Source organism: Ruditapes philippinarum, unplaced genomic scaffold, assembly GCF_026571515.1.
Source record: "Ruditapes philippinarum isolate M1 unplaced genomic scaffold, ASM2657151v2 ctg1008_1_1_1_1, whole genome shotgun sequence".
NCBI classification, from domain to species: Eukaryota; Metazoa; Mollusca; class Bivalvia; order Venerida; family Veneridae; genus Ruditapes; species Ruditapes philippinarum.
In genome coordinates, this window is record NW_026856831.1 from 47,041 (window position 1) to 67,980 (window position 20,940).

Below are 20,940 nucleotides of genomic sequence, written 5' to 3' on the forward strand. Positions count from 1 at the left end.
ATAGAAGCGTTATGGTCCGTCATTAAAACCGCTGCGTATTTATCCTTAAACGTTATATGAAGAAATAAATGAGGTCTGAAATTCAACTGATATTTTTCTTGTGACTGGTTAATTAAACTGATTTTTCTGGATAATACTATTTATTTTCACTAACTTTTAAGCATGGATGATATCAAATGCAGGAAAAAATTCTAACACATCTTAGAATAGCTATTAATTTTTATTATAATAATTCAAACACTAAAGCAATTTTTCATTTGTGATTAAAGACCGTCAAACTGCGATGTCCCGTTAAAGCCATCGCTACACACTACTATAAATACTTATTAAGGCCAAGTCAAACTTAAACAATTGGTACGGCTGAACAAGCGCTTCATGTATACTGTTTGTTGCTCAAGTTTTGTATTTTGTTATTGAATCCTTAACACATTGAAGCAATTGTTCAGATTAAGGCTCAGTTTTTTGTCATGCCGTCGGATAATCCGTTATAAACGAAAACTACATTGTGTCAGCTCGCCGGGATGTTTTGCTCACTGAAGACAACTTTACCCTTGGGCTTTACAAGATTTATTATGTAAGCTAGAACCACCTTTTTGCAACGCATGACATATACCTTTGCATCTTTTGTATATAATATGAGGTATACAATTATAATAATATAATTAACAAACATAATTTTTAATATACTTTACTAACATGACCAGTTTATGAATATTGGTGTACAAAACAATAACAAAAACGTATTTTTATAGTTTTATTTAACAAGATCATCACATGACTGACGTAACATTTCAAACAATGTATAACAAAACACTTGAAATCAGAATACAGCAAAAAACATGAACATAATATGTATCTGATAACCATGATTTTTTTTTCAAAACTAATATATATTGTTTAAAAATCATAATGGTTCATCCAATTTAAAATACTCACTGAAAAAAAAACATATCAGAATAAAACTTGTTTAACTTAGGTTATACAAATATCAAAGCATTTACTATGCTGATATTCGTCGTGAAATGTTGTCATCTTACATCAATTAATTCTAGGTAAAGGTTAAAAAAGACCACTTTATTACATTTATCATGCAGAAATCTTTTTAACACCTAGTAATACTTAGAAATACCTTTAGAAATCTCAGCAACAAAGAGGTTCATACTTGCAACTGATGAAGAGTTAGCATGTGTGCAAAATTCAATTCATTTCAATAATTGTCCCTCTATATATAATAAGTAATTTCAAAAGGACAAAGTTTGTAAAATTGTTCAGTATTTGTAAAAACACAACTTATGCAAATCATAATCACATTTATATTTCACAAAATTCGATAGTTCTCCGGAACTGCATAAAATAAACTGATTGTTGCAACTTAGACACTAAATAAATCAAAAGACAAAATGAAATTTGTAACACGCATACACATGGAAATGAATATCACTTTTCACAGCTTAGCCTGATAATTTTCTTTTTTCATCAGACTTTGTGTAGTTTGCCCCTCTCTTGCCATACCATAATTACATTAGACTGTAACATTTATTCATTTACATAGAAACTATAAATAATTAAATTCTGGCAGTATTAAAAATTCGCCAGACATGTCAATATATCACAACTTTTATTTGCCTTCTATGCAAAATCGTTCCGCTTGTGTGCATGTCATTAGACCAATCATCTAAAATGTCAAGTAAGTGTGAAACTTACTGTAGAATACATGACAGTACATGTTATATATCACCCTGTATTTTCCGCACTGTTGAGCGTGACAAGCAAATGGTCGCCATGGTAATGCGAAGTTATGTACGGTTTCCGCCTTTCGTTCGAAGTTGAAAATGAGCAAAATAAGGCAACGAATGTACGCCGGAATTCGGAACTCATTGTGCAATACAGCACAAAGTTAATACTGTTATTTATAAGAGCTAAAATATCCATTACGTCACCAAGTGGAATGTAAATGTTCTCAAAGAAGTTTTGCAGGAATAAACAGCACATAAGCAGTATACCTTGTGGTAACTCTGTGATCAGAAAAAGGACAATTACTACAAGAAGCATGCTTGTAGTCCTCGTCGGGTCAACATGCGTGTGGGCACTTATGGTCACACCATTTTCTGACAAATGGCGACGATTCACTCGTGTTTTATTCAGTGTCCGTAATAACAGTGCACCAAATATGATAATCAACACACAGGGTAATATCTTCGCAAACGTACCGTATATCACCAAAGACACCAATCTCATTGGTTCAGCATGTCCTGAATTTATTTCCCAGTCCTCGAACAGATATCCAGTTGTGTTGTCACGAAATCTGACTTCTTCAAGACTGTGACTCAAATAATTGGGAATAAGCAGTATCACAGATGAGAAGGCAATTATACATACAACCAGTCTAGCACGTATCAAACGACGCATGCGTGTAATACTTCCTTTTGCCGGAGAATGGATGTGATGATGGCGCATTATAGCTAAGGCCACTGCAAGCCATATTGCGATTGTGTGAGCAGTGCTGGAAAAATTTAAGTAAATTAGAAGAAAATGCATCCATATCCAACTGTTCTTTTCTGATGATATTTTATTTGCCGAGAAGTCGCAATAGAAATGGTAGGAGAAGGGTACATATGATATCATTGTGGCCATATCTGCTACAGCCAACCACGTTAATAAACAATTGATAGGCGTTTGCATATTTTTCCTCGTTAAAACTACAATGTTAATGATATTGAGCGGTATTCCAACAGCACAGATTGCCAAACTGATGTAGCCATGAAGACTGCTATAAGCAATACTCAAAGACTGCAATGTTTCACTTTTATATGGCGTTAAATTTTCTGTTGTATTCATAGTGACGTTTCTACACGTAGTGTCAAAATATGGTGTCCAGGTTCTTTCACATACTATGTTCATTGTAAAATGTCAATACAAAAATCCTCGTTTTCCTACGTACTATATTCATAGTAGCGTGTCAGAATAAATTTAGTTTTCCCCCATCAATGTTTTCTGATCAAATTCACTATCAGTAGATGTCGTTTATTAAAACAATAAATTCACATTTATGAAATAAATCCATAAAATATTGCAATTTCTCAGACGGTGATAAACATGTTTAAATTTTAAATCACATTTTAAGAATATGCTTACATTATCGGAACATAATTTGTTCTTTTTACAGCATAGGCGAAATACCTTCCAATTCAAACAAAGAAAAAAATATTGGTTTATCTCCAATTTTATTTAATCCCGACTCTCGTTAGCGACGCTCTGTATATGTTTCTTTTTACTTCAATACTTTTTAATTTAATTATTCTAATAAAAATATTCGTCGTTTTTCTTTTAATGTACATATCAGTGTTGATATAGAAACCCTCTCATCGCACTGGAATACAAGAATCAAAATAGAACTCATAATTAATTTTCATATTGCCTCTGCTGACAATGGCTTCCTGATAATTGCTTAAACGTTAGTTGCAGAGTGACCATTGACGTCTATCACTGATTATCAACTTTGTCTTTTCGAATTATTCTCGATAATTGTAGATAGGTTTCTATAGTGACACTGGCGTTTTACTTTATCCATGCTTGATAAGCAGTTACCAAGCGTTGGGGTATGTAATCCTATGGTCATGATGTGAAATTGACTGGTTTTCTTATCTGCAAAAAATAACAACAGCAAATAATAATAACAAAATCACAAATAAGATATTAAACTTCAAAATTGGTGCACAATTATTTATGTATTGGTGCACGAATATTTATGAATTTCAGGAAGTAGTTTATCAAAAACAAAACAAAAGCTGTTAGGAGAAAGCTTGTTCCTTGGTTTAAATATTTTACAAACGCTTTACAAAGAGGAAATCCAGTTTAATGAAATGTTTGTTGCTTTGATATCAAGAAAAACAAAATATCTAATATAAAAAGATAATAGCAATGAATTTTCTATGTATTCATAAGGATTAATTTAATTTGTCAAAGGGTAATAAAGCATGGAAATGACGATAAGGAAATACTAAATTGTTTCAAGAAAATCAACGAAGTATATAATTATCTAGTAAATGTCGGAATTTTTACATTAATAAGTTGTAAAATATAATATAAAAGAATCATATAAAAAAAAGTCCAAAACAGCAAAATTGAAAATATTGCAGCTCGATTTGATTGAACTTGACCATTGAGGGTATTGTACCCCCTAGTACCGTCAAAAACATCATCTTACAGAAGGTTAAAGGCGGTTTAGTAATAGAAAGAGCATTGAAACACAAAGCTATCTGATTTGTACGAGGGGGTGTAGCCCCCGAGTATTAATCAGAATTGCCGAGTGTTTTGATATTCTTTCTCTTTTGTATCATAGTCAAACATAAAAACACAATATGTCACAATTTGAAACCCCGGGAAAAAGTAACCAATGAACGAGCATCTGAATATGATATTTCTGTCGCTTTCCCTTTCTCTTCCGTCACAATAAGTAAACCCCAGCAATAATGAGCCAATCAACGGACATGCTCTGGAGTGCGAGTAACTAATACCTGCACTCCAGATAACGCACTGTGCATGTTTATGTATACGATTTAACTCTGAGACATTTTCAAAGTCCCCAAACTATGAAATATTTAATGTAGAGATGAAACATTGTTATACTAAGAAACGTTAATGATCAGAGACAACTATTCAAATTTAAAATTAATCATTTTTATAATAAAGAAAAAACTAACTTTTCACTAAAATTGAATGAATCTTGTACGACATTCTAAGTAGAAAGCTGAAATATTCATGAGTGATAGGTGACCGAGTTTTAAATCTTACAAGTGTAATGGTGTTAAACATTTAAAATGTAACGTTGAAGAAAAAAAGGGAAGGTATACATCATACCAATTTTCATTAAAAGTAATAAAAGTCAAAGGGGAGAGATATCATTCAATACACTTTAAAGTAACTAAACTTGCAATAAATTATCAAATAGTTTAAGTTTGAAGTATATCTTCGAAGTAATTATTTAAAAGATGAGTGAATGTTTAAAATTAAACAGTTTAATTTTGACACCTGGGCGCGGACACTGGCGCAGCTCTCAGAATACTTTGCTAATAATGACGCTAAGTGTTTAATTAGTACATACTTAAGCCTATACATAACAGTTATGTAAGAGGTATATACTTCTTCATATTTATTGGAACAGGCGATTTTCTTTAAAATTGAATAGGGACACGATTGCCATATATCGCTCAACTGATTATTAAGGCTCACAAAACAGAGGGAAAAAAACTTAACGGAAAAATTGCCTTATTGAAAAAAATATCGTATTTTTTGCACTTTGATATGAAATTATTGTTTTACAATGCATATATATTGCCAATTATGGACTATTGTTGTATTATATGAGGTAAAGGAAACACAAACTACATAAATAATGTTTGTAAGTTACAAAAACGAATTGCTAAAATCATTTTACAGCAACCTCAAAGATCTCCGTCAATAAATCTATTCGAAACTCTTAATTGGTTACCGTTCCTTGACAGATGTAAATTCCACACGGCGGTGCTTGTTTTTAAAACTTTAAATAACATGGCACCGACTTATATGACAGAACTGATGACTTTATCCGACAACAAAATATATAACTTAAGATCTAGGTCACAAAAAGATATTGTATTATGGACAAGACCTAAAACAAATTATATTAAAGACACATTTTCTTATTATGGCATGAACATTTGGAACAATATACCTTTAAATATTCGTAATGTTAATAACCTTAAATGTTTTAAAGAAAAATACAAAGCATATCTTGATGTTTATATGAATGAATGAGTGAGTGAATGAATGAATGAATGAATGAATAAATATATGAACGTACGAATGAACGAACCAACGAATGATGCAATATACGTATATGTTTAAACAAATTGTTGAGTGTCTGTCGAAAGTATATGAGTTGCATTATTCTAAAAATTACATGTTATACATTCATTTTTCTACCTATGCATGTCCTGTTGTTGTTGTTGTTTTCTATTTCAGAAGGCCACATTGGAAATAAGATATATATGATTGTTATTGTATGTTCTTAATGTGTAACCTTCTTTAAATAAAGATATTATTATTATTATTATTATTATTATAGGACTGAAAAATATTGATGACTGTTGATGAAAGACAGACATTATGCCAATTTTGACCTTATGACTATAATTTGAATGTTTTTTAGGGTTTTATAAGATGATGCTACACACAAAATATCTACGCTCTAGGCCTTGCACTCTCATAGGAAAAGATATTTTAAAGATTTCATTATTAAATTTTTTTAGCCCTGAGCCAGATGTTCAATTGAGCAGATTCTTCTGAACCTTTTGAACAATTTTAGTAGAGCTTCATGCTAGAGAAATTTACCAAGAAATTTCATCAAATTTGACGCAATAGAAAATTATTATCACAAAAGCTCACCTTGACCACTTTGTGATCAGGTGAGCTAAAATGCGTTTTCTACCGTTGTGGTAAGATCAATAACGTATTACAGTAGATAGAGAACTTGTGAATTACCTGTTAATGGATCTTATATAATATATCTCACGTAATCAATTCTTTACAATTACTTGTTATTTCAAAGCGTTATTGATATGTTTGCACCGTATTGAATAGATAATTAACCACAATGATGCTATAAGATCAATAGTACCGAATCTGAATAACATAAAGGCTGTTTTTGTTAATGTTATTATAGACAGATAATGTTTCTGTCAATACTTATCTTGGTCATAATTGCGTTTAAAGTACCACTCCTTCGATCGTTGAGATAAGTAAAGGGTATGTATATGAAACATTACAGCATCATTATTGCATGTAGTTCAAAGAGTTGATCAATTAAGATCTATCTTTTTCTTTGATAAGCATTGAATAAATAAGATACATGAACTATAAAAGTATTCTAGCATCAACTTTGTGTGTATAGTTGTAAATGAAATAGTTTTCAGAACTTTACTAATTTTCTATTTATGATATTAATAATTTATGAGATTTATCTATAAAAGATAAAGTTAAATAGAATTGATAGTTAACACAGTAAACACAATATCAACTGCATATTTAATTTCCATTCAACTGCAATGATATAAAATTATTTTTTTGTGTGTCTGGTTTAGGGCTTAGCTAACAATACCGTTGTCTTCGTGGTTTTCCTTCAGGTAAGAATAGGTGTAAATTTAAAACATTTACGTTTTCTATGTTATTTTGAAATGCAAATCTTGAAAACACTCAATGATTTGTTTAAAATTTTTGTTATATGCTCTTTTAAAAAAAAAAATATATATAGTATTTTTTTCAGTGATTTGTTTACTTGTTTTACTCGTTATCAAATGTACATGAACATATTATATTGGGATTCAATCATGATTGTATTAATAACAAACTGATTTTAAAGTAAACTGCAAGAATATTTCAAATATTCGGTAAATGGTTACTGTATAATAATAATAATAATAATAATAATAATAATAATAATAAACTTCAATAAAGACAACAACACCAACAAAAACCCCTACAAATCTACAAGGATAAAACGCTTGTTCTGATTTTGATGAAAAGATAATTAAATATTTAAAGGAACAAATGTTTTGTTATATATTATAACAATAACATCTGATTTACTTAAATATAAATTATATATCTAAAATTTAAATTCAATATGTATTTATATTATATTTTTTAACATTTATTACTATATGTAAATCTATGAATATATTTAACCGTCGAGGCTTCCGTTGACAAATATTTCTAGAACATCACAATTGCTTTAGCAAACAATGTAATGGACCGAAGTAAATAAAATAGGACGACCCTTTAGTGCTATTGAGTAACAGGTATCATTGTTTCTTTAAATAGAATGATATAGATACAGCATTTGCCAAACTAAATTTGAAATCGGCTTTTCAAAAGCGTTTAAACCTGAATGTTTTTTACTGATATTTATCACTTATAATTTAACAGTTTTGTTAGCCAGCAAAAAGTCACATCAGATTTGTATTATAATAAAAAAACCAACTACTACCACACAACGAATTCGCTGTGTAGGCTAAACACATGTTACATGTCATGTTACAATAAACCAAGTACTGAATATACACTTACATAGTTGACCTTATTGTCTATAGAATAATTTATTGAGGCATTTCACCTAAGCCATTTATAGAATGTTAGCTTAAAAATAAAAAAGGACCGAAATGAATTTAATCAACAGAAGAGAGAACAATAAGTAAACAAATTAGAGTCATTTTATAATATGTATATAGGTTTACCATTCCGTTTACATTCTGTTATGTAACAAGTTACTTAATTTCGAATATTTCCTCTTTGGATAAGATATAGTTATTTACGTAGAAAATCAAGTTCTGTTTCCCAAAAAACTAGAAAATAATCGTTCACCAAAGTCTGATATTGTAACCTCACATACATATCTTAGTTCACTAAAATGATATAAATGTTTTGGAATAATGGTCCTTTATTTGGTTAAAGTAAAAGAACCAATTTCTTATGTAAAATTATAAGTCCACAGTTTACAAAAATGAAATATGTTACTAAATACATGTTAATGTTCCAGTTGCGAAACGCATTTTTCTTCATAAGAATATTATTCCAAGATGATTATTATTCTCAGGCAGATGGTAGACGAAACAAATTACTTACAGAAATACCAACTATTTGCATGATTTATGATTACATAAACTAGGTCACAAACAGTCGCCTTGACGTCTCCCTAGATTCCAATAAATTGTCCCGAATTAGGGGAAAGATCAAGATGGTAGCAAGACAGAAACGTGTGGCGAACTTGTCTCAAAGAATAATGACATGATCGGAGAGCGTTACGTTAATTATCGTAAGCACTTTCCTGTTCTGTATCGTAAGCTGAAATCATTTTTCGTCGACATCGAGTTCTATGGGATTATTGCACAATATATTTGGTATAGTAATACTATTTTCAATAAAAACATTTTTACCTTGAGAGTAACCATTTATTATGATGCTTTTGTTTAATATCAATGTTTAGAAGAAACAAGAAAGTACTTCATCGATTACAAACATAATGCAGGTTTAGAGAACTATCAATAAAACACATTAAGAACTTGCTGCTGGGTGTATTTCTATGAACCATGCCGTTGCCTAGGTTACTAAGTACAACGAAAAATTACATTTCACCATAACATTTCTACTTGTTATGTGTAAATATATTTCTTGTTCTTTAATGTTTTAAAGCAAAACATTTGACAATGGTTTGAAAGTTGTCCTAAAATAAAACTTTTACTATTCTTGTTTCAAGAAGGTTTTTATGAGTTTATGAAATATTTAAGAAACAATAGTTTGAACTATTGAAAAAAGGTCTACAGTTTTAAATATGCCACTATACCTTGACTCCCTAGAAATCTATGTACGAATAAATATTAGTCACAGTCCAAGTCGTTTTAAAATATTTGCAAAATATAATTAATTTCATTGTTGTGAAAGTAATTTTCTCATTATAAATATTAACCAATATTGACTTTACTCTCATCACTTGTCAATAATGATGACCAGAGCTTACATGTACGTGTTGATAACATGTGTAGTTTCCTTCGTTAAAAATTGAAAAGGTAATGAGTTAATAAAACACAGATTATGCCATGTAAATTACGAAAGTTGGCAATCTGACTTTTATTGCACAAATTTGGTCACAATACACCGACTGCTGTGTTTGGTTGTTATGTTTAAAGATAGCAAAACAAATGTATAATGTTGTTGATACTTATTACTTAAACAGCCTTTAAGTAAATATAAAAAGATAAATCTTAAAAGTTGTTTACTTGACATCTGCACCTTCATATGCAAACAAAATCTTAAGTATCAGCTAGAACGTCATACTATTTCAAACCATATTAGTTGTAAATGACTTTCTGAATCTTTTTAATTGGACATGAAATGTTTTAAGGCACGTTCCATTAGAGATCTTTCTTGACAGGAATTAAGTGCATAAAATAACGTTACCATCAGTATAATAAATGTCAGGTCAGATCGGCTTCTTAAACAAATTTTCAAGTTATGAAGCCCAATATAATGTCAAAAAACCCATATTCATTTCAGAAATTTAGATATGTTCTTACATAAGGAGTGTTACATATAAAAAAAGTGTTAATTATAATTAATAAATGCACTTATAATTACGTTACATTTCGAAAATTGTTCATAACAAAAGTATGCCTACTTATTTATTATTTTTATAATTCAGTAGTTCTAATTTTAAAAATTATAAGAAAATTAAATTATGGAAAAAAAAACAACAAAAAAAAAAACAAACAAAAAAAAACAAAAAAAAAACACTCTATTAACGTGTAAACAATAAATAAATTTGTATTTGAAAAAAAAAATAGAAATAAAAAATTATGCATTACTTTTGTAATGTACTATTACATAACAGTCAAGTCAGCTTTTATAAATGAGTTAATTTATACATACATTGCTTAGAACAGTAATTGCCATAACTTTTACAAATAAAATGATGTATGATCGAATCAGCTTTATAAAACCTCTAATGGCGAAGATAAAGATTGAACAATGCATTTTTATTATCTTTTATTGTAGGAATATCTTTCATTACATGGTGTTACTACGTTTCACGCGTATTTGAAAAAAATAATTTTAAATTTATAGTTACCACAACTATCGTTACAGGGATAAACCAAAACTTCTCGCATCTTAAAATCTTGCATAAATACAAATACAATGCGTAATTCTGTAAAAGAAACTATTTGAGACTTTATGAAACGTATTTGTTGCAAGTATAAAAGTTCTGTCAATTGAACAAGATATAATTCCATTTTGATCGTTTTCTAGCACTCAATTTAAGTACTTTTCGAAGGGATAAGAAATAATCTCTACCGATACCCACTTTTATTATTACAATTTATTTCCAGGGACACGAAACCTGGTTGGTAGAGTGTCGTTTTAGTTTGATAAATGGACTCGTGTCAAGAGAAATAGAAGACGGAAACAATATATTGGCCAAGTCAAATCAAGTTTGTCTCAAAGAGTAGTGGTGGTAATCGCAAAAGTAGTTTTACACAAAACATATTTTATTGTGGCAAGAAATCAAGTTGGTCACTATGTGTAGTGACGGTAATTGAAACTGTTATACATAAAACATTTCATAAGTTCACAAATTATTGTCTGATTTACTCAAATATTTTATAGATTTGTTTTGATATAGCATTGTTTGACAAATGCATTTGGTAACAGGTGTTTATTTTGTTTACCATTGTTTAAAAGAACATGTTTATGGTCACATCAATTAAAATACATGTATCTTGAGTGTAATAAACGTTAAGTATTCATTTTCTGGTATGTTAAAGTATCGTTTACAAAGATGTGTTGTCAATGGTTTGCGCTGGTATAAAAACAATCTGTATAAAAAAATCATTTTTGTCAACAAATAGTTTGTTGCAAAATAAAATGATAAAACAATTGTAAGGGGTAGATATTAATAAAACTAGATTTGGAAACAATATATGTAAGACAGATAAGAAAAATGAGGTAAAACGCTTTGACAGAGATTTAAGGAAGAACCTGTCAATAATAGACATTGATACAAAATGTGATAAATAATTTAGCAGTAAATATTGAATTGTCATACACGTTTTAAAACATTTCGAATCACGGATTTTGAACTATGAAATTCAATTTGATTGGCGTATGTAACTGAGTGTTTGAAATATACAATTATGGATTTTCTTTGCAATTGTGACTGTAAGAGAATGCACTTATCATTGCCTCCTATAAACCGAATGACTCAAACAAGCCAATAAACATCCCTTTTTCATTTACATTTTACGTTGCTGAATTTAATTTGACAACTTGCAGCCGAATACCGATATCGCATAGAAAAGAATTAAACATTTCTATACGATAAGCTCACTTTCATCATATCAGAGTATAAAACGATGCATGCATAATGGTTACTTTCCACACATGATTGCAGTTATATAATCACAAAAACAATTCATATATATATCTAAACCTTAACCTGTTGAATTTCTTAACATTTTTAATTATCGGAACTACACATTCCTAGGAAAGATTTCGCGCGTTTTCGCGCTTTTCGCGGTAGGCATGCTTCCGCGAATCTTTATAGCCGCGAATATGTCACTTATAACAAATCCGCCAACATTTCTAGCTACAACCAAATAAAAACATAAATGTGCAGAATATTAATTATAATCCACTTACACAAAAACATATGAGAATAAAAGCTTACTTAATCACATGGTGGAAAAGGTAAGTAAATTAGTAAAATGTACGGTGGCACAAATGTGAAATGTGTGTGTTTTTTATTTATCTCGTGGCCACGAGATACTATGTCGTGGCCACGAGTTACTAAGTCGTGGCCACAAGATGGCTAAGTCGTGGCCACGAGAAACTATGTCGTGGCAACGAGTTACTTAGTCGTGGCCACGAGATAGCTAAGACGTGGCCACGAGATACTATGTCGTGGCCACGAGTTACTAAGTCCTGGCCACGAGATAGCTAAGTCGTGGCCACGAGTTACTGAGTCGTGGCCACAAGTTACTGAGTCGTGGCCACGTGATAAATAACCAATCGGATTAATCATTTATATGAATTTCCTCAATTAACTAGACATGTGCTATAGTACAAAGATGCCCCTACTTCACTAGCCTGTAAAAGTGCCATTTATACAACTTATTGACTGGTCAATAATTTTACATTTAGCGTCACTGTGACCCTGATTTTTGATCCAATTACCTCAAAATTATTAGATGTCATCTACTGATCAAGTGCAATGATCTTTCTGGGTTATATATATAAATTTTGGTTTATCCCTTCTAACTTATTCATTAGACAAGGATTCTACCTTATAGGCTATCTACTGTCAATGGGCAATGTCCCTTCAAAATAAAATAAACCAGGACTTATTCCTTCTCATGTTATCGTATAAACAAGGTTAACAGGCCGTAGTACGTACAAACTGATTAATTCGATCACAAAATTGTCCCAACAAAGGGCTATAGTCAAAATTAATGTCTGATAGGCCATGGAAGGTGACTTTCAGAATATGATTCTAAAGACAAGTTCAAAGTGAATACTAGTATCTTCAGTATTTTATAAAGTTTTATGTTGCATGTAAAAGTAAGTTGTTAAGTTTAAAAAAACTCATTATATATATATTGTATTCTGATTGGTTGATTATCGCGTTCCCACGACTTAGTAACTCGTGGCCACGAGATAAATAAAAACATACACACATGTCACCTTTGTGCCACCGTAAAAAAGGGTTTACGGAACAACCGTCCGTGTTAGACTAGTCAATAGATGAAAAGGTATCGAGTAACGTAGCGCTTTAGGCGCGACTTGTCAAAAAAAAGAAAAGAATTAAAAGTACCCAACAGGCAAAAACAAAAACACCAAACATCAAAAACGTAGCCTAAAATTGTAATTTAGGCCGAAGCGACTTAATATTCGCGTAATTCGCGGTTACTACAAATCCGTGACGTTGTAGAAACTGCGAAATATTGTATCCGCGAACATTTCTAGGAATTCATATCAGAGTATAAAACGATGCATGCATTATTGTTATTTTCCACACATTTTAAATTTCAGCTCTATAACCACAAAAACAATCCTTATATATATCTAAACCTTAACCTGTTGAATTTCTTATTTTTTTTTTAATTATCGGAACTATTAATTTGCTTAATTATGGAGATAAAATGTAAAGTTTTTCTGCCAACAGTAAAAATTCTTATCACATTGCATTAATAATATGCAGGCTTGTCTTGCTCTACACTAGATGCAAATACTAATCACTTCCGGTTTCAACAGAGAAAGAAATACATTAATTATAAATTATAAAGTTGTTAGAATTTCATTTGTCATTTGTTATTTTATAAACGCGATTTTTTTCTTAAGAAGACTAAACGTCGAAAGCTAAAGAAAAATGTTTCTTTTCATTGAACTGATATATAAAGTTAATTATAGTATTTGAACAGCAAGTCTAGCCATATCAGTAAATAAGAATATAATTCAAATTCACATGGACAATGAATTATTATTGTTTTAATGGTTTGAATATGGAAATCAATGAAAGCAATATAATTTCAAGTTACAGACATTTTTGTATTGTTTTAACACTTCCCTCATTTCTTATGTATTGTAATAGAAATTCTTTCAGGCATTATTTATTGTTATTTGCAAAACATAGTCTTAAATTACAGACGTTTTTGCAACGCTTTAAAGCTTCTCTCTGCTAATCAAAGCTTTCGTTTGTAACATGTAGTGACTAAATGAAATAAAAATGGCATCCGTACAATTAGTGTCAGCTTAGTTTGGTTTCTCAAACACAATCTAACTTAATGGTTCCTTGAGTTATGAAGCTGTCTTATAACGACAAAATGTCACTAAAATAACAAACAGGATTGGAATAAAAGTCGGCACAAGATTGTTTAACTTAATTTGTGATTTTTCTTCTAAATCTCGATTTTTTACAGAGATATACAGTTTTATCATTTTACTTTGTTATTTGCAGTATTCGTCCTACATGTCCTAGATAAGGCTTTCTATAAAACTAGCACGGTAAATTGCGAAACAGGTTCACATTAGAACAGTGCCCATTGATCATGATTATAGTTTTACCATTGCAATCATAATGCAAAATATACCATCGCACTATCTGAAACTTAATTATCAATTATCATTATGATAAGGGAATCTCTTTTTTATTACATATATTTGCATTTTGAAACAATTTTGCTATTTATATTAAAGTACAATGAAAATTAAAAATTCACGAACAATAACGATTAAATATAAATATGAATTTGCACGAGAAATATGTCAAAGGTAGAGATATATAATGTTATGAAAATAAACGTTTCTAAAGTTAATGAAAATGTTTATTAATTAATATATATGTTTTATTCGGATGTGTCATGTTCATGTACACCAATTTACAAAAAGGGGAAGCCTTTATTTCTATAACGTTATTGATTTTTATCCTATACAAAATTGTTATGTTTAGTTTGAAAATTATTGTAATGACCTAAGTAATGAGAATAATCTACTTAAAAAAGAATTATCTTTTTATCTAGATATATGAAAAATGGGATTTTTGAAAATAAAAGTTCTAGATAACCTGATTACCTTTCTGTCCTTAAAGTTATTTCCAAATTAACAATTTCGTTGGCAGTCAAGATATTATTCTACTATTTGGCTGTTACAAGCACATTCCATTTCTAAGTAATAATTTATTATCCAATTGTGATGTTAACTTGTTCAGTGTTCACATGCTCTTGGCGGATAAACGTAAATAGTACGTGCTATAACTGCGAAGACCTGAACGAGAGAGGTGTAATGCTGATAAACTTGTCGTTATTGGCTTTTCTACATTTCTGATTCACTCAACTCTTAGCAATAAAAAACACAACTATAACAGTTGTTTAAATAATTGCCTTATCCTATAACCTGGTGAAATTGTGTAATGTATTTGCCTGGCTTTGAACTTGGAGCAGTCCATTGAAAGTTTCAGTACCAATATACAAAAGAAACCAAAAGTGAAGAACCTTGTCAGGGAAAAGGATATTAAAGTCATTGATTCAAACAGCTTAAGAATGAAAGTACTTTTGTAATCTTTGTATTTGTCAACATGTCTTTGCAAAAAAGTATGTAATGATTTGAACGTAAAGGTACAAAATACTCAAGAATGAGTCCAACTGATCAAACAAATTACAATTAGGAACACAATTACAATATAGGAGATTACATTTTTATTTGCTTATATTTATTTCTTATTAACAGTTTGCATCTTTCAAATTGCTATTTAAACGTTTTACGACAAAGACTCTTCAAGTTGTTTACCTTACATAATCAAGTGAAACTTAATATTTGCACATTCATTAATTTTCATTGTTTAAGAGCAAAAATAAGCAACAAAATTATGACAATTTAACAAAACGTTTTATTTCAAAAAGTAAAATATTCATTGTATATTCTTTGTTACATGTACATCAATACTTACTTAACCGAAATACATTACATTATATTAATATTTTAACACGTTGAATTTGAATTCAATATAAGATAACTCAAAATGCTTAACGACACGTGTAGATTTTGTAACAGAAAAAAATACCATTGAAGTCAGCCTTCTCAAACAAAGCATGACAGGTTCAATTGTAAACTGGAAAGATTATATTTGATTTGCTCTCCATCTGTGATATTATTTTGTATAGAACAAGACAATTACAATTATCATGTTTGATCACATTTTCTGTTTTATGTTACAACAAATAAAAAAGGTAACTAGCACTTTACTTTGAGTTCAACGCAAAATTGTGCCACAAAGGCATATAATTCTGTTAAACACTAGGGTGGATATAAAAAGCTATCTCTATACTCAACATATTGTCTTCATCAAATGAAGCAGGAAGCCTAACGAAGATGAAAATTTCACCTGCCATGACTCCCATGAAGCCATATGGGTAAATTTTACTCTCATACATGTAGACGGATGTCATTCTTGTCAATAGTCATTTGAAAAATGATCTATGTTTCCTTGAGACGTCATTAGTCGCGAGGCAAAGATTGTCACAAGGCAAAGGTTTGTGTTTAGTTTTTAGTAGCATTGTGCCTAATCATCTAACTCATATTCAAAATCGATGGAAATCATGCAAAAATGTATTTAGTTCTTTTTAGGGTTGTTAAAATATGTCAACTTATAAGAAAGAGTAAAACTTTGAACAATCACAGTTAAGCAAAGCATATACATGTATACGAAATTTAGAAAAAACTTGCTTTGCATACAACTATGGTTTAAGCCCGGAAAATGCTACAATTTCTGTTTCTTTTTTATCAAATGTTAGGCCTTCAATTTTTTGGTGTCATTTTACAGCTTCAAAATAAAAACAACAAAAACAACCAAACAAAAACAAACAAAAAACAAACAAAGAGCACTAATTTGCCATATAGATGAGTTATCGTTTTCTTCTATAGCATTTGAGTAATTTATTTAGTGTAATACCCCTTTGTCGTACATTTTGCTTAACTCAATGACAAATTATTTCCCTTCCTTTCCGACGCTAATCTATGCAGATGTTGTCATTTTACATGCTCTTAGTTCTTTACTTAAATAAAATAAGACAATTGTATGCCTTTTCTTAAGATGAATATTATGTAATTATTTCTTAGGCATCACGTGCCTTCAAATTATATACAGTTAGTACAAGAAGGGTCTGCTGAAAGTAATTGCACACAAAACTTGATCATCATTATTTTCAAGCAGACGTTTCCAGACCTTTTAAATACAAGAATAATGACTCCAAGGCATCATTTGTATTATTGTCATTTACAAATAAGATCAGTAAACGACTCTTGTGGAAACCTGTCCATACATTTTGATAAATTTCCTCATAAAAAGAATAACCATAGACAGTTACAAGTGTGAAACGAGTAATCAACTTGTCTCGGTGAGAAATAGAGCTGGAGTGTCTACACATATTTAAGGTTTACATTAAAACACATATGCGGATGTTTCTTCATTTAAAATTTCACATTTGCATGTGTAAATGTTGAATTCTGCTTAAGCCGGTGCAAGGGGCGTGGGCGGTAACTTGCACTTTCCAGTACCGTCCATGAACAGGCTTAATCAAACCGAGCCTACAATATCTATAATTCTGTTGTTTTTCAGCTTTCTTTAGGGATACTGTTTTTTCTCTGTTTTACCGTAAAGGTTTTGACTATTTCTTTAGATGCAAAAACCGTTTATAAGCCATTCAATTACTATAAATGAAATCAATACAATGGTTAGGTAACCATAGGCTCTGGAAGATGGTGTACTTTCTAACCAAAATAGTTCATATTTTTTTCCATAAAAGTACGTTATAAACATATGACTTTGATAACAATTTTCATATTACAATAAATCAAGTACTGAATATAAACATACATAATTGACCTTATAGTTTATAGAATAATTTTACTGAGGCATTTCACCTAATCTATTAATAGAAATCCAAACTTGCTTTTAGCTTAAAAAATAAAAAGAGCGAAATCGATTTAATTAACTGAAAAGAGAACAATAAGGAAACAAATTGAAGTAAGTTTATAATATGTTTATTTGAATTACCATTCCGTTTAGATTCTGTTATGTAACGAGTTACTTAGTTTCGCATATTTCCTCTTTGGATAAGATAAACGTAGGAAAGTTCTGTATCCCAAAACACTAGAAAATAATCGTTCATCAAAGTCTGATATTGTAACCTCACATACATATCTTAGTTCACTAAGATGATTTAAATGTTTTGGAATAAATGGTCCTTCACTTGGTTTAAGTAAAGGAACCAATTTCCTGTTTAAAATTATAAGTCCACAGTTTACAAAAATGAAATATGTTACTAAATACATGTTAATGTTCCAGTTGCAAAACGCATTTTTCTTCATAAGAAAATTATTACAAGATGATTATTATTCTCATGCAGATGGTAGACGATACAAATTACTTACAGAAATACCAATTATTGGAATGATTTATGATTACATCAACTAGGTCGCAAACAGTCGTCTTGACATCTCCCTAGATTCCAATAAATTATCCCGAATTAGGAGAAAAAAAACAGATGGTAGCAAGACAGAAACGTGTGGCGTAACTTGTCTCAAAGACAAATGACATGATCGGAGAGCGTTACGTTAATTATCGTTAGCACTTTCCTGTTCTGTATTCATTTTTGGTCGACATCTATCTAGTTCTACGGGATTATTGCAAAAATATATTTGGAATAGTAATTCTTTTTTAAATAAAAAAAAATCCTAGAGAGTTACCATTCTATATGATGTTTTGTTTAATGTCAATGCTTAGAATAAACAAGAAAGTACTTCATCGATTACAAACATAATGCAGGTTTAGAGAACTATCAATAAAACACATTAAGGACAAAACTGTTGCGATAGTTATTAAAGTCAATACAAAATACTTGCTGCTGGGTGTAATTCTATGAACCATGCCGTTGCCTAGGTTACTAAGTACAACGAAAAAAACATTTTACCATAACATTTCTAATTGTTTTGTGTGAATATTTTCTTGTTTAGTTAAACATGTTTTAAAGCAAAACACTTGACAATGGTTTAAAAAGTTGTCCTAAAATAAAACTTTTCCTATTCATTTTTCAAGATAAGATTTTCATTGAAAATATTAAAGAAACAGGAGTTTGAACTTTTGAAAAAAGGCCTGTACAGTTTTAAATATGCCACTATACCTTGACTCCCTTGTAATCTATGTACGAATAAATATTAGTCACAATCCATGTCGTTTAAAGTATTTGCAAAATATTAATCAATTTCATTTTTGTGAAAGTAATTTTCTCATTATCAATATTAACCAATATTGACTTTACTCTCATCACTCTTTAACATGGATTAGAAATGTTGTGACCAGAGTTTACAAGGTAACATGTTGATAACATGAATATAAAACATTTAACATACTTATACAGTAATTCTGGAAAAGAAACTATTTCGGACTTTATGAACCCTATTTGTTGCATATATATTTAAAAATGTGTCAGTTGAAAAAGATATAATTCCATTTTGATCGTTTTCTAGCACTCAATTTCAGTACTTTTCGAAGGGATAAGAAATAATTTTTACCAATACCCACTTTTATGATTACAATTTATTTCCAGTGTCAGAAACTTGGTTGGTAGAGTGCCGTTCTAGTTTGATTAATGGACTTGTGTCAATTGAAATAGAAGACGGAAACAATATATTGGCCAAGTAAAATCAAGTTTGTCTCAAAGAGTAGTGGCGGTAATGGCAAAAGTAGTTCCACACAAAACATATTTTATTGTAGCAAAAAATCAAGTTGGTCACAATGTGTAGTGACGGTAATTGAAACTGTTATACATAAAACATTTTCATAAGTTCACAAATTATTATCTGATTTACTAAAAGCTGATTTACTTACTACGAAAATACATTGGAACAATGTAAAAACATTTAAAACAATTTTAAGGAGTAGACATTAATAAAACTTTATTAGGATATAATATATGTCAGAGAGTAAGGAAAATTGAGGTAAAACCCTTTCGACAGAGAATTAAGGGATAACCTTTCCTTATTAGACAATGATACAAAATAAGGTAAATTATTCAGCATAATTGATTATTATCACAAATAGCTAAATCATAACTATATCTTACCCATCACCTGCTGAATGTCGTAAATTTCATTATCGGGACAATTAATTTGCTAAATTGTGGCGATACTAATATAAAAATGTTAAGTTTTTCAGCCAACAGTATAGAGATCAATCACATAGCATCATTAGATGTGCAGGCTGGTCTGTCTCTACATCAGAGACAAGAGCTAATCACTTCCGGTTTCAGCAGGTTAGAGCTTTTTTTTACAATTATTACATTTGCTACAGTTAACAAGTATTTTCAAGCCTGGCCATATCAGTTAATAAAAATATATTTCGAAATCAAATGAAAAGGTAGTTATTAATAAAAATTGTTTTAATGTCGTGAAATTGTAATGGAAATTCCTGAAAGAATTGTTTATTGCGATTAGCATATACAATGTATTTGCATGTTGCATTGTTTTAACACTTCCCTCTGTTCTTATGTCTTGAAATAGAAATTCTTGAAGGCATTATTTATTGTTTTTTGCAAAACATAGTCTTAAGTGACAAACGTTTTTTGCAACGCTTTAAAGCTTCTCTCTTCTAATCAAAGCTTTCGTTTGTAACATGACCTGACTAAATGAAATAAAGTTGACATCCGTACAATTAGTGTCAGCTTAGTTTGGTTTTACAAACACGATTGAACTTAATGGTTCCTTGAGTTATGAAGCTGTGTTGTTCCTTGAGTTATGAAGCTGTCTTATTCTTCCGACTATAATGACAAAATGTCACTAAAATAATGAACAGGATGGGGA

General features: G+C 30.2%; 1 protein-coding gene across 3 annotated transcripts in view; it reads right to left on the reverse strand.

Annotated features, from left to right (window-relative positions):
* Window positions 1–757: 757 nt before the first annotated feature.
* Window positions 758–20,940, reverse strand: part of LOC132747830 (G-protein coupled receptor dmsr-1-like) — a 48,166-nt gene continuing 27,983 nt past the window's right edge. For 2 of the 3 annotated variants that reach the window (XM_060737352.1, XM_060737351.1), the window contains exon 2: window positions 758–3,645. In XM_060737352.1, the coding sequence (XP_060593335.1) occupies window positions 1,735–2,901 (1,167 nt within the window). In that variant the 5' untranslated portion in view covers window positions 2,902–3,645 and the 3' untranslated portion in view covers window positions 758–1,734. Of the gene's footprint in view, window positions 3,646–15,156; window positions 15,382–20,940 lie in introns of those variants that run through there. The other variant, XM_060737350.1, reaches the window with a different exon arrangement.